Source organism: Drosophila innubila (assembly GCF_004354385.1).
Source record: "Drosophila innubila isolate TH190305 chromosome 2R unlocalized genomic scaffold, UK_Dinn_1.0 1_C_2R, whole genome shotgun sequence".
In the NCBI taxonomy this organism is placed as follows: domain Eukaryota; kingdom Metazoa; phylum Arthropoda; class Insecta; order Diptera; family Drosophilidae; genus Drosophila; species Drosophila innubila.
Genome location: NW_022995374.1, coordinates 19,066,291 through 19,080,599, shown reverse-complemented (window position 1 = coordinate 19,080,599; position 14,309 = coordinate 19,066,291). Strand labels below are relative to the sequence as shown.

Here is a 14,309-nt window from a genome sequence, read left to right as displayed (position 1 = left end):
AATAAATTTTGGTTTTCACAACGTAACGTAGCAGGTTCAAATAAAAATTTTGAAATGAAGTCGTTTCTAGATAGCCCGAAAGTATGCAATGCATTTTACAATGTGCAGAATTTCGGAATGAAATTTGTATTTTATGCACGCGCTAAAGAATGCAACAGATTTTGCATATAGTTTTCTCTCAGTGGTTTTCCAGAAGTGGGATTTTTGGTTGGTTTTCGGTTGGTTTTTTTTTAAGTTATTTTATCTTTCATTTATTGTTATAATGAACTCATGATGTAAATACATATAAATAATTAGAAGTGGTTGTGTTAAGCACAGCTTATATATTAACAAATATTAGTTTAAACAATGAACTCGCATAAATAAATACATAAATACTTGTACATACAATAATTAACACGTATACGCAGAATTATTCAAGACGAAAACGAAATGGAATCGAGAAATTTAAATTATTGCATACATTTCCCTACAATTCATGTGGATGAGCATTTGGATTTGGATCGAGCTGGGATATAGAAAGACGATCCTTAGGCATAGTCGCGGGTTCCTTCCAATTTGCGTAGCTGTAAATGGAGAAATGATTTGAAATTAATAAAATTTAAACTGTTTACATGTTAGATATTATTGTATTTACAATGTGAGTGTGTGAGGGTGAGTGTAAGTGAGTGTATGTGAGTGTGTGTATGTGTGTTTCAATAGAAACTTTTATCATGCCAGGCCGCAAAAGCTCTCACCTCACGTTCGTCGGCATGTGTGCGATATTTCTCAGACGCCTCGTTGTTCTTGGGCAACTCCTTGGCCTCGAGCACCTGAGTGTAGAGCAGAGCAGCCGCCACACCGCCCAGCACTGGTCCAGCCCAATATACCCAATGGGCACTCCAGTTATCGGTGGCAAAGGCGGTGCCCACTGTGCGAGCCGGATTCATGCTAGCACCTGTATAACGAATTGTACCCAAATGTCCCAAGGTCACAGACATGCCAATGGCCAAGGGTGCTGTGTAACGGGAATCCGGCTTGTTGGGATCACAGGCACCAAACACGGTCAGCACCAGGACCAGACCCAGGAAGAACTCAATGCCCAATCCCTGCAGCTCGCTGATATTGATAGCCAGGCTCGTGTGGCCAAGACCATTGTGGTAGTCCGAATCGAGCAGTGTCTGCACAGAATATTTAATTACAGATTAGTTTAAAGCAAAGTAAATATTACTTTTAATTTTTACGAGTTATTTGTGATTACAAAAATAGGAATTACAAAGTAGAAAATTATACAATTATTAAATACATCAACAATAATTAGTAGTCGACTTTTATTATGAAATCAGTCTTAAAATTATTAAAGCAATCTTATATATAATTGATTAATAGTTTTTTAATATTTAGAGGGTATTGCAGGGTATTTACCTTGACAGCAGCTGTGCCCGCAATAGCACCCAGACACTGGAAGACTATATAGAAGAGAGCACGGATCACGCTAATCCGACCTGCTACCAACATAGCCACGGTAACAGCGGGATTAACATGGCCGCCACTTAAATGACCAACGATCTAAAAACAAACAAAGGAGATTTATTAAGTAATCGAAGCACTTATTTCGACATGAATTGTTGAAAAATGAAAACTTGAGATTTAAAATTTTCGAAACTTCTCATCAAAATCAAGAGGTAAACAACTTAGTGAGCAAAGTTAATAAAATTGGAAACCAAAATAAATTTAAAGGCCAAACTAATGATTAAAATGACAGTCCATTTGAAAATTGGTTCAGTTTTGACAAAGTTATGAAAGTTTGAATTTTATAATATGAACTTGATATTATTCACTGACTTAAAATTTGTACTGTCACAGCTGAAAAAAGATTCCATTTTAATTTTTAATTATAATTATTAAAAAAAAAAAATATCAAAAATTAGATTATTGCAGTTGACTAGATTATTTATCCAATTAGAGTCAGCTTTTGTCTACTCACTGTGATGGCCATGAAGACACCTAGTCCAAAAGCCAGTGCCTTGAAGGTGCCATCCTCAATTTGTGTACAGGCACCACAGGCAAAGAAGTTCAATATGAGATTTCCAATAAATTCTCCAATCAATGCCTGCCAAAATCGTTGATCCTTCGACTTGAACTCATTGAGGCCCAGGGAATACTCGAATTTGCCCATCTTTAACAGTTGCCGATCAGCTCAACAATGACACACTGAAAAACATAAAAAGAAACAAAATACAAATCCATTTTTATTAACTATGCACTCGACTTGGAAGTGAACAATTGTCAAACATGAATCGTCGGCATCGTCCAAGTGAACGATGACCGCATTCAAATGCAGTTCTTAATAGGGGTATGACTAAACTAGTCGCAATGGATATTAATATGGACATGGAACCCAGTCTGACACTTAAAGAGAAGACGCGACGCTGTTGACAGTTATATCCGTTAGTTTTCATCGTTGATTTGACACTCAATTGGCCATAAAACACCTCCATACTCACTAAAAATGCATTTCATTAATAGTTCTTAGAATTTGCATGGAACAAAAGTTAATTTTTATTATGCATTATAATTTAAATGCAGTTTAAAGTAGTACCAAGATAGCAGTGAGTACTCGACTGGCGGTTATTCTGCAAGAAGAGTGCTAACTGGGTTGGTATGGAAATAATCAAAGATGGTCGATAAAAATTAAATTTTCTCGATAACCAAAATTTAAGTGCAGAATCAATTTGAAGTCCAAATTATGATGAAAATGGCATTCCGCATGAAAATCGGTTAAATTTTGATGAAGTTATGAGAGTTCAAAGTTTTTGAAAGTTTTCGATGAAAGGAATTTAAATGAAGAATCAATTTATAGTCAAACTCATTATCAAAATGGTATTCAACATGAAAATCGGTTGAGTTTTAATAAAGTTATGTGCGTTTGAAATTATGGAAATGGTAAAATTTCTTAAATAAACATCATTGAGATAGGCAGCTGCAACAACATTGACATTGGCAACAACATCAGTTTACATTCAATTAATCATAAAATCTGTGCAAATATTTGGTCATAAAAATATCAGTGGCAACAACACTTCAAACTCTCAACCCCATTACACTTGTCCGGCGGGATTAACAGCCACTTCTGATTGTTGGCCAAGGCAAAAAGCCTACTCATGATATGGCTATAACAGTGGCTAACACTCGTACTGTAGCCAACAGCCTATGGCCAGATTTGGTGCAAGTGTCAGACGCAACGCGGCCAAGATCAGTTGGCAGTCCCAAAAATGGGTTACAAGTGGTTGACCATGCCCCCACACAACAACAACAGCAACAGTAACGGAGGTAAAAACAACAACAGTAGCAACAATTACAACGTCATCATAGAGTTAGATCTATGCATTCTAAATTTATATTTTAGCCATTAATATCAATCAGCTTTACACATTGATGCATTTGAGATGAAAGTCTAGCATACAAGTATGTCAAGTTATTCCTATTCGAATACCCTGTAAATGTAACGGATGCTTAAAATGGGTATGATCTATGATAGTTCTTTGACTCACTTTTCTTAGCTGAATAGGTAAGTAATACAATTTACAGGGTATCTGTTCAAGTTATTTATCGAAAAATGTTGTATTTATAATATAATAATTTTTTAAGTTATTCAACTCAAATAAAATTCATTGAAGCTATAAATCCTTAACAAAAATTACAAGGTATCTACTTTCACTAGCAATTTTATTTGAGCGACATTTTTTTTTATATTTTCAATATTTTAAGCTATAACTATTGATGTTAAGAAAGCTTAAAAGTATCTAAAAATGACTTACAGGGTATTCGTTAGTCGTGTATTTTTCTCTACGTGTTTTTATGCCACTCGAGTGTGTATCAATATCAGACGAATGACTTTAAGTGTTCTTTTGATATCGAAACCTCTGCCGCATTTTAAATTAATTGACAGTGGACGCTTTTAATAGATATATGCATGTACAGTGGGACGAAGAGGAAGCAGTGAGGAGTGACATCTTCTTTAAGATTTTCCATAAATTAAACTGGTGAATTGACAAATATATTGTAATTGATTAATTAATTAATTGACAAGTGTGGATCGTTTCAGTTAAATGCTAATTTCAAGTTCAGTGATGTCATCGAATTTCGCAAATGACACTAAATAAATCTTTATAATCGCATAAATCAGTTAAAGTCCAAATTGTGTTCAAGCTCTCAAACGAGTTTGTCTGGAAAATTCTCGAATTTGAATCATAAGTATAATTCATTTAAATATATAATATAATTTGAATTTATATTTATTATTCTCACATTTATCATTGAAAATGAATTACAAGTATTATTCATCTAACAGCTTGTACAGGTAATGAAATGTAATGCTTTGTATAAATTACACATTTAATGAGTTTTACACACGGTTTTCCCAATGAAAAACCACTGAATGAGTGATCAACATTCCAAAGTATCTCTATTGTGGGATAGAGTATCTAATAGATTTCGCAAACACCTGTACACCGATATAACCAATTGAATTCTGTCAAGTGGTTAACAATAAGTACAAGAATAACTAGAGCAATGATAGCGTGTAATTAATCAGATGCAGCTTATCTGATAATGTTTAGTTTTAGCAAGTAATGAAATCAGCCCTGACTGATTAAATATACTTAACTCATGGCAATAGAATACAGTATGATCCATATATTTATTACCCGTGAATACGAGTACCCAATTCCGTAATACTCATATTACTCGCCAATTCGTGCGTGATATTTTCCATAAAATCGGTTCGCCCACGTCAAGTTGAAATGTTTGTTCAACAAATTAACGCAAAAGCTCTGAACGAGGCACACAAATTAACTGAATTCTTGCACACAATGCAACAAAAGACGCCGCCACATAATATAATATTATTAACAATATTTGCATACTTATAACAATGCATTCTGACACCTTCCAAAAGCCACACAAGCTGATTTTTAAATTCCTAAAAATCGAATAAAAATACCACGAATATATTCCTGTCGAATGTTGTGTATAATTTAAGCTGATAGTGAACGACTGGGAGGTACCCAGTATTAATTACCTAAATTCTGTCGCTGCATTTCTTTGTTTTTCAACTACTTTGGATTTTTAAGAGTATAACTTATACATTAACATAACTCTTTGTTTCTATTTTACGGAGATTTATTCCGCATAAATATTACTAATAATAATATTAAATAAAACGGAAAATTTACTATTTCTAAGTAAATGAAAATTATTTCTATAATAATAATAAACATATATTATAATTATATTAATTATAGTAACGTTGAAATCTCTATTAAAAAGTGGAGTTTGTTCCCATGTTATCTTATTGAGGAATCTATAAAAACAATATAACAACATCACAAAAAAACCACACACGGAGTCATGAACTGCATTAAACCTCATTGTTAAGCTGAGTAATAACCATAAAAATAAAGTGCAATCAAAGATATTCTCGCCTGAACTGAAATGACTTTGTTTTAAGCTCTTTAAATAAATTAACGCATAAGGAAATTAATTTGCTTGACAATTACAAGTAAATACAATTTTATTGCCCTGAACAAAAAGTTCAACGTTTCAGTCAAAATGTGTGAATTTTCCTTCATCTTTCGTGTGAAACCTCAAGATTATAATAAAAAAATACAATGAAAATAAATATATAAACTCGTAATAACGGGACAGCGTAGGTGTCATTTAAATTTGAAAAAATATGATGTAATTGTCAGCGGGATTAGATTAATTTAGCAGCTGGTATAAAGTGTTATACTCATACATTGTTATACGCTAGATATGTAGACATGTCGACGGAGAAACAGAAGTAAGGCTGATGACATGATTTGATATCATCGTCGCATTTCTTTTCTCTATGGCAACTTTATCACTTAAAAAAAGTCATAAAATTTACTTTAAATTGAAATTTGTATGCATCGCCAAATGTTGTTCAACTACAAGTAGAGCTCAACTGCAGATGGTACCGATTGTCCAGTTGTAAATTAATCAAAAAAGTTTTCTACAGCGGAGTTACACTTTTAGAAAACAATGTAAAATTCGCTTAAGTCAACATAAAAAGTAAAATGCATTTAAAATAAAATAAAATGGGAAAAATAGATCTTTCTTTTGTATATTATTTCATTTTTCTTAATAAATATAAATACAATTGGTTCTAAGAACAAGCTAAAAATAGAAATATTGTGTTCCATTTGACTTAAGAATATTTTGTAAATATTATTTTTTGTTAGAGGAATTACTTGACGTACTATACATACATATACATCTACTATATATATAAAATATATAATATTAAAATGACTTTTTTTTAATCTGTTTCCCAAGTTAGTTCTACTTTGTGTAAATATACGTATTTTGGGTCAATCTCAATACCCTTCATAATTGTACACTAAAAGTTCGCATCATTTTACGCTTCGCCGCATGCGCAGACAGTGAAAGCTGCCTAAAGAAAACCAGGAGTATAATATGAAATTAGCTTAAGATTGATGTAAAAATGTAGAATTTATTGTGGTCGAATTTGTAAACTATAAAAAATTAAACAAAATAATATGAAAAATAAAATGAATTTAAATCAATTTGATCTTTAATGACTGTCTTCACTGTTGTTGCTTGCAATGTGTATTTATTTTAATATATTTTGGCAGCAATGCATTAATTTAAAGCATATCTCTTTTATCTCTTTTATCCCAGAATCATTTGCGGTTAATTTTAATTTTTGTTGACTCACAAAGATGGAAAATAAATATTGCATTTTTGTTAATTTTAAACGATTTGTCAACACGTGTGTTTTGGGTGCAAATTTTGTATTTGGATTTGCGGTTGAAAGAGCAACAAAATAAAAAGTGAAAAGGTAAGGAAGGTACAAGTTCAAAAAGAGAAGAGAAGAAGATTCTATACAGTAAACACTGTGGAATAACATAATCGTGTACATTTGCTAATTGGCATATTGAAAAGTCCTTGTGTATTTACCTTTTTAAATAATTAACTTTAACAGGCTCGACAGCTTGTTGACACCTCTGGACATGCAATAAATGCCACCTTTTCAAATGATAAACATAAAAGTCTTTGCAATAACGAAACGAAAAACACACACAGAGTTCACTTAACGACACTGATTAACTTATTTCGATTGACACGCTTACAGGAGTCTCTCCCCTCTAAGCGATCCGCGCACTTTGACTCAACAACAAACACTGTGCGCGCCACGAAAATCGCAACGCTCGAAGACGGTGAAAAAGCAAAAGCGTCAAGCGCAATGCGTCGCACAGTGGGAAATGTCGGTGTAAAACTGATCATTAAAATATTTTATAGCTAATTACGAGTGATTAATTTCATATAATTACAATTCCACTTTATTTAGCGTCGTCATTAAAAAATTAAAGTTACCAAAATGATTCATTGTTAGAAATTTGTTTTATCTCTGTTAAATGTTGGGTAATCACTTGTTCCAGGAGCTATAAACTTTGTCTGAAAAGAAATGTGCCAGTCTAGGAATAAATTTGCATTTTAACTTTTGCTATTTATTATAATTATTACATGGACTGCATTAATATTTATTAAATAATTGAAATAGCGCAGCTGTGGCGACTTATCTGTTGTTTTTTTTCGTTAACAGTATCGCTCGCCAACGGCTTTTGGGTTATAAAAGTTTGACGTTAAAAATTTATTTCAATTTTTAAAAATAAAAAAGTATGTGTGCTTTTTAGCCAATTAAAATGTGTATAGTGAAGTTTAAGCTAAGAATAAGCAAGTTTAATGTGTAAAACCATTAAAATAATTGTTTTTCTCATACAAAATATGCTAATCTTAAAAGTTTTGAATTTTATAAAGATTTATTTTGTCGGTTGCTTTTACTTGACTTTAAGTAATAATTTTTTTGGAATGTTAAATTAGTTATATTACTATCAAATAAAAACCTTTTGCGATCATAATTATTTAAAATAAAAATTGCATTAAAGATCATTGAATGTATGTGTGAATCAATTGCACCACTGTGCGCAGCTACAGCACACGACGTAATTAGCAGAGAGCAAAAAACAATCGGTAAAAATGTGAAGTCTACATAGGTGCAGCGCAGGAGGAAGAGGGACAGCCTTAAAGAGAGAGCCACTTGTGTGACAGCAGTGAGCATGAGCAGGAGGAAGAAGGAGAGCAAGAGAGCGCGCGCGCGCAGCGGCATTAAACTGAACTAAGGAGAAATGTTCTAGCTGTTGTTGCAGTTGTTAGGTTACCGTTGAATGCTGTAATGCTTATCAAAATGAAAGATTGAGCTGTGGAGAGTGTGGAGAGAAGGCGGAAAAAGGAAAAAGATATGGAGACAATGAAATTAAGTCAATACGCAGTGTCAATTCGTGACGTCATTCGAACTTCTTGAGCAAACAAACTTGTGCAATCAGCAATGAGAATTGTTTTATGATCTGTTTAATTACTTATTTAAACATTTATAGGTGCAAATATGAAATTGGTACAACGCCCCGTTTGCTACAAAAAAATTCCACAGTGCCTGAATTAATTTAGTGCAATTTTCATAGGCGCTTATCACAAAAAAAAACAATAAAAACAATTTGTGAAATGTTTTGATTTTTAATTAATTTAGTGCATCTCCAATTTTTCCATTGTGCCAATTGCCATAAATTTGTTATTTACTTCACATGACACATTGTAAAAGTCGTCACGTTCAATTTGCTTTAGCTCTAACAACCTCATCGTGACGGTTATTAAATGTGGGTGTTTTCAATGAGATCCGATTTCATATTGCCAAGTCCATGACATAAGTACGACAAATTGTTGGTCATTAAGTATTATGAGTTAAATGAAAGTGCTACAAAACTGCGAGTAAGTTCTTTAAGACTTTTCAAGTGTTTTTAATAAATATTTTTTATTAATGCTCTCTAACACTGTTAGTAAAGCAAAGATCTAATGATTGCCTCACTTTACATTTTAAATGAGAATATCCTTTTTAATTTCCCTGAAATCTCACCAGAAGCACTAAATAATTCCTAAAGCAATAAAATTACCTAAAACATATGTAGCATACTTTTATGAGGCGTCATAAATTACAGTTGGTTTGTGTCCTTGCTATTATCTCTCGGTTTCCTTACTAATTACATTTTTTTCAAATATTTTTTTTTCTTTGAAACTTGGCAAATAGTTTTCACAAGTACCCCTTGCGAATATGTAATACATTGCATAATTATTCAAAGAAAATAATAGCATTAAAAAACATAAGGCTAAGCGTAAATAAACTCAAGAATACAAATTCTTTTTGATATTCTTTTAATTAAAAAAAACTTTGTAACGTTTTAAAAGCTCTAGATCTTATGACCAATAGCACACACTGGAAACTTGGACACATAATAGCACGAAAATTGTTTTAAATGAGCAGTTAAGTTTATAATATGTATTTATTAAATTTTCTATTACTAGCGATAAGGAAATTCCACTCACACATCATTCCAAGCACACGCTGACTTTTCATTATTCAAATTTATATTTGACGTGAACAACGCCCAACATTGTGTTGTGGAAGGACAATTGTCCTTGAACTTTGGGGCGCAGCATGACAAGACTGCTATTTGCATGCCTATTCCTCCTACTCCTTCTACCCCTTATCCCCCACTCGGCGGGACATTGCGAAGAAAGTTATGATAGGACCGTGAATGACTTAAGCTTTTACCTGGCGGGACATTGACTAATGAAAAGCCGGAAATTACCCGGAGGGTCAATCAATTAAGCAAATTAAACGTAAACTGCGAGTACACAATAAAATTTCTAGCTGAAATAAATCAAGTGCGGAAGTTTCAGCAAAAAAATCACATGCAGTTCACAATTTTCTGGAGCCCATTAAATGGAACTGTTTTAAGTTGCGAGATTTGCAAATCTGTTGCTTATCAGTAACATATGTATAGCTCATACTCATTCCGATTCCCATTACGATTTCCATGCTAATGAGTCTCGAACAGAACACGTACTTTTTAGCTACGAGATACAAGCTACAAAAACAAAACAAAAGCCGTTTGCAGCTTAAAAAAAAAACCGAAAAAAAATAAATAAAAAATCGAAAGATAAAAAAAGTAGCTAAAAATTGAATTACTGTTCTCGGTATTCGAGTCTAAGCAAATACGAGTATGTTTTTATACAACAATTAAATAAACACAAATGGCAAATTTCGTTAAAATGAGTCTAAAAAAAAAGAAACAGAACACAAAAGCCCCAACACACGCACTTGAGTGTGTCAATCAATTCTCGATATTCTTTTTTTTTTGAACTCAAGTGTTGCCGGCATTAAGCGAAAAAACCTAAGAAACTGAAAACTAAAACCATAATTGTTAATTGCCTGCAATTTTTTGGCAGCGCACGCGCCTCGTTTGGCAGGAAGTGCCCCAAGAAGACGACGCCTCATCTATCAAATCTCATCTCATTTAAACTTATTTTATTTCAAGTCAATCGCCGACTCTTTGTACTCTTCCGATGTGTATTCCACTTGATAAGCAATCTATCAATGTTTGAAAGCTTTCATCTCCACATTTAGACAGAAAATCTTCAGTGCTTTAAAAGATAGCTCTGTAAATCGATGATATATTATTTTCAGTTTATATTAATTACAGACACAATTTCATAATAACAATTATGATGTTTGATCGACATAAAGATAAGTCAATTTTCAAGATATTCTACAATTTTCATTACAATTGCTTCATTGAAACAGAAGTTATGAAACTTATAACTGTAAATCTATAATACTTTGATTTTCAACTGTTTTCAAGCTCAACAGAATAAAAATCCAAGCCAAAGACTTTTGAAAGAACTCAGGACGAATTTAGTGTAGAAAAAGAGGCTTTAATTTATATATGTTGTAATTCTGAAATGTCTATCTTCAATATGAGATTCAAAAGGACTTTTCAAACTAAAAATGTCTTCAACGACATATTTGTTTAAGATTTTTAAATTTTTGTTGCTCTTATTTAAAAAGTTTAAAAGATTTAATTTTATTTTAAGTAGAGCAGAGTATCTGAAAGTCCAGTGAACTCATTGCACACTTCTTTGCAGGTAAGTAACTCATTGCTGGGTAAGAGTACATATAAAAAGATTGGTACTCAGCCGATAGGTGTTCATTGATGTCTGGGCCAAGTGGAGCTTGTAGGACGGATTAATGCGTAGATTTTTCCAGTTTATAACAGTTTGTATGGCAAGTTTTTGCCATTATTTAACAGGGCATATTTGAAGTTTGAGTACATTGTTGAATTGGCATTGGCAAAACGCCCCCGCAGCCAAGTTAAGCGAATTTCCCACGATATGCGTGTGTCAAATGTTGGCAACAACTTGTCAATAGCGTCTAACAATTTTGGGCCAACAATAACAACAGTTAGTCTTAGTCATGACAAGATAAAAATTGAAAAGAATTCAACAAAGTATGAGAACAAAAGCTGATGACAAGCGACGACCTCAGAAAATGTATCTGAATGTGAAATATTGGGTACATATCGGCGGCTCTTAGCCATAATAAGCCTGGCTAAAAGCGATGGCGCTAACAAATTTGCATTAGGCGGTATCTGAACAGTTTGAAAGGGGAACAGGTACAGGAACAAGTACAGATACAGATACAGCTTAAGATACAGATACAAATACAGCTACAAGTAGAGGTTGAAATACTCTCGTATTTCAGATTGATGGATGAAGTTGAAGTTGCGTTTTGAAGTGTCAAAGCTGGCGACATTGACCTTTATTTGTTATTTGCATGGATGTGTGTGCTTCGGCCAAGTTAATGATCATCCGGATCATAGTAATTGCACCGCTCAAATTGAACCAATTTTCACAAAATTTGATCAATATTTTTGCATTTTTTTTTTTGGCAATTTCATGGCCCGTTTTGTACTGACTCATTGGCGTTTATTGCTGGCAGTTAGGTTTTTTTTTTTATTTTGACTTTTTGCCTACACACAAAATTCATTTCATGATTAGCGCCGGCAATAACTGTATATCATTCGGGCCAACAACACGGCCAAAAACGATCGCTCGAACTTTAACTGGATTCCATTTGAAGCCGCAATTTCTTGCCTGGAAGCGCACACTTACAGATACTTTTTTAAATTTCGGCTTTAAAGCTCGAAAAGCTGCTTCAATGTCGCCATCGATTGAAGGCGCGGATTGTGGGTGACAGCGGGGGCCAGGGGTGGGGGGAGTGGCTATTGAATGATTTTTGAAAAATTGTTTTCATTGTTGCAACAATAAACAGGCCGCAGGTTAGAGTTATTTTTTGTATACCCTGTATACAATATATCACTCAACGGGTGTACTGTTTTTATACTTAGATTGGAACATGCATCTAATTTACCAATGTCAAATGTCAATAATAAGTCAGTTTGCTTTAACTAACTTTATTTTCTATTTATGATTTACAGGGTATCTGCATGTGTTGCTTTTGAGTGTAACGTGTTTCATTTATTTGTTTAGTGCAGACCATAGAGTTAATTGAACAAACTATACACACTTTTTGGGCATATTTGCTACCAATTGCGCATAAATAACCTGTAAATGTGTTAACGTGAAGGGTATGCTGTGCTTGTGGGAATAACAACTCTACAAAATTTCAACAATAACATAATTCTAAAGTAGAACAAATAAGATACTAAGAAAAGTCATTAAAATTCAATAATTAACTGTCAACAAATATTTTGTAAATTTGACTTAAATGGGAAAAAATCTTAAATGGAATGAAAATCTTTCTTCTATTTCTAAGAATTTTGTAGACAAAAGTTTTTAAAACAGAGCTCATTTTCTGAAAACTAAGAATTTTCGTCTAAAATATTTTTTTGTTTAAATCTTAGAACTTTTGTCTACAAAAATGCGTTGAAAACCAAAAAAAATAATTATTTAGTTTCGCCCCCGGGTGGACTCGAACCACCAACCTTTCGGTTAACAGCCGAACGCGCTAACCAATTGCGCCACGGAGGCTGTTGATAACATCGAGTACAAATACATCCTTTTTTATTAGTCTAGGTATGTTGACGAGATTTGCATGGACAACTGATAATTATGTATGTATTGTACTATTTTATTTATTAAACTTTAACTTACAACAGTTGACCAAAGGTAAATATTAAAATAAAAAAATTAAAATAAAAATTTTTAAAAGTAATTAAAATAGATAAAGTATATACCGAATATTTAGATTGAGTTATAAAAAAGTATTCAAATATGTACATTATACATATTTGAATAATTTTATATCAAACTTTTGTTTAAGCACCAAAGCCCCAATTCAGGCTTTAAGTATTTACAATTATAATTGCCCAAAAGCGAACCCAAATCGGTATCTTTACCGCCCCTCTCATAAATAGAAAATCTGTCTGAGCGGTTATTACTTATTATTGTTTATCAAGTAACAAAAAAAAAAAAAACAAAAAAATGAAAGAAGAAAAAAGTAACTATGATTGTTTTCGTTGTTGTCTGTCACTTGTTTTGTCAATAAGTTTGCAACTGTTGCTTGGGCCTGAAATAAATATGACAAGGTTTACGTAGCTCTATGGCTAAATCGGCATTCCCAACCCATTAACTAAGGCAAAAAAATAAATAAAATAAAAATACTCTAATGTGCAATAATAATCAATATTAAAGCGGAACCGAGACCGGTGAAAATTGCTTTGAAAAGTGAAAAATGAATCTTTCCAAGCAGAACCCATTAGTGGGTGGCAAGAAAAAACTGCTCTAATGTGGTAAACAACTTTAAAGGTGGAAAGCAGTGAAATGTAATGGAAATGAAAAGTATCTGATATCACACAGAGTGGAGGTTGTGCTTGGATTAATTTAGCGTAATCAGTTTAAACGGATTAAGTTCTCCATACATTGATAAGGCAATCAGTTTTGTGCCTATATCATATCATATCTGAAGTGGCAAAATGTTGTCGAATTAAATGTAGTCAAGTTAGCACTAAAGTTGAAAAGTGGACAGTTAGAGTGTGTGATTGACTAGCAGATATCCTGTAAATGGGTTAATTTATTTTATAATAAATTGTATTAAATATTTCAATTAAAAATAAGATAATAAATATTACAAATTAAATTGTAAAACGCTTTACATTCGAAGGTTTTACAGAGCAGATAATGACAACAACTATATCCTTTTCCAACTTTACCACAGGGTATAACTAGTGAACTAAACAGTAATTAAGTTGCTTAGTCTTAATCCCTAAACAATCGTTAAGCGACATATACCCTAAGCTGCCTCGGTTGAATGGTATAACTAGCTGGATTATTTTATATAATTTGTTTTTTCCACAATTTTTATATAAATA

At 32.7% G+C, this 14,309-nt stretch overlaps 1 protein-coding gene and 1 non-coding gene across 3 annotated transcripts; both read right to left on the bottom strand.

Moving 5' to 3' along the window:
* Positions 1-293: 293 nt before the first annotated feature.
* LOC117784342 (aquaporin AQPAn.G) lies at positions 294-7,206 on the bottom strand. 2 transcript variants are annotated; one of them, XR_004617415.1, is made up of 5 exons: positions 6,985-7,206; positions 1,967-2,193; positions 1,405-1,548; positions 638-1,160; positions 294-566 (listed from the first exon to the last, which is right to left on the bottom strand). XR_004617415.1 is itself a non-coding variant. In XM_034622050.1 (5 exons), exons 2-5 carry the CDS (start codon positions 2,156-2,158, stop codon positions 531-533), a joined length of 795 nt encoding a protein of 264 aa, XP_034477941.1. In that variant the 5' UTR covers positions 2,159-2,193; positions 6,985-7,206; the 3' UTR covers positions 294-530. The 2 variants fall into 2 exon arrangements, 1 of the variants encoding a protein (XP_034477941.1); XM_034622050.1 differs by having other exon boundaries at positions 738-1,160.
* Positions 7,207-12,895: 5,689 nt separating this feature from the next.
* On the bottom strand, positions 12,896-12,969 carry Trnan-guu. Its single transcript has one exon. It is a non-coding gene; the product is annotated as a tRNA-Asn (tRNA).
* Positions 12,970-14,309: the final 1,340 nt, after the last annotated feature.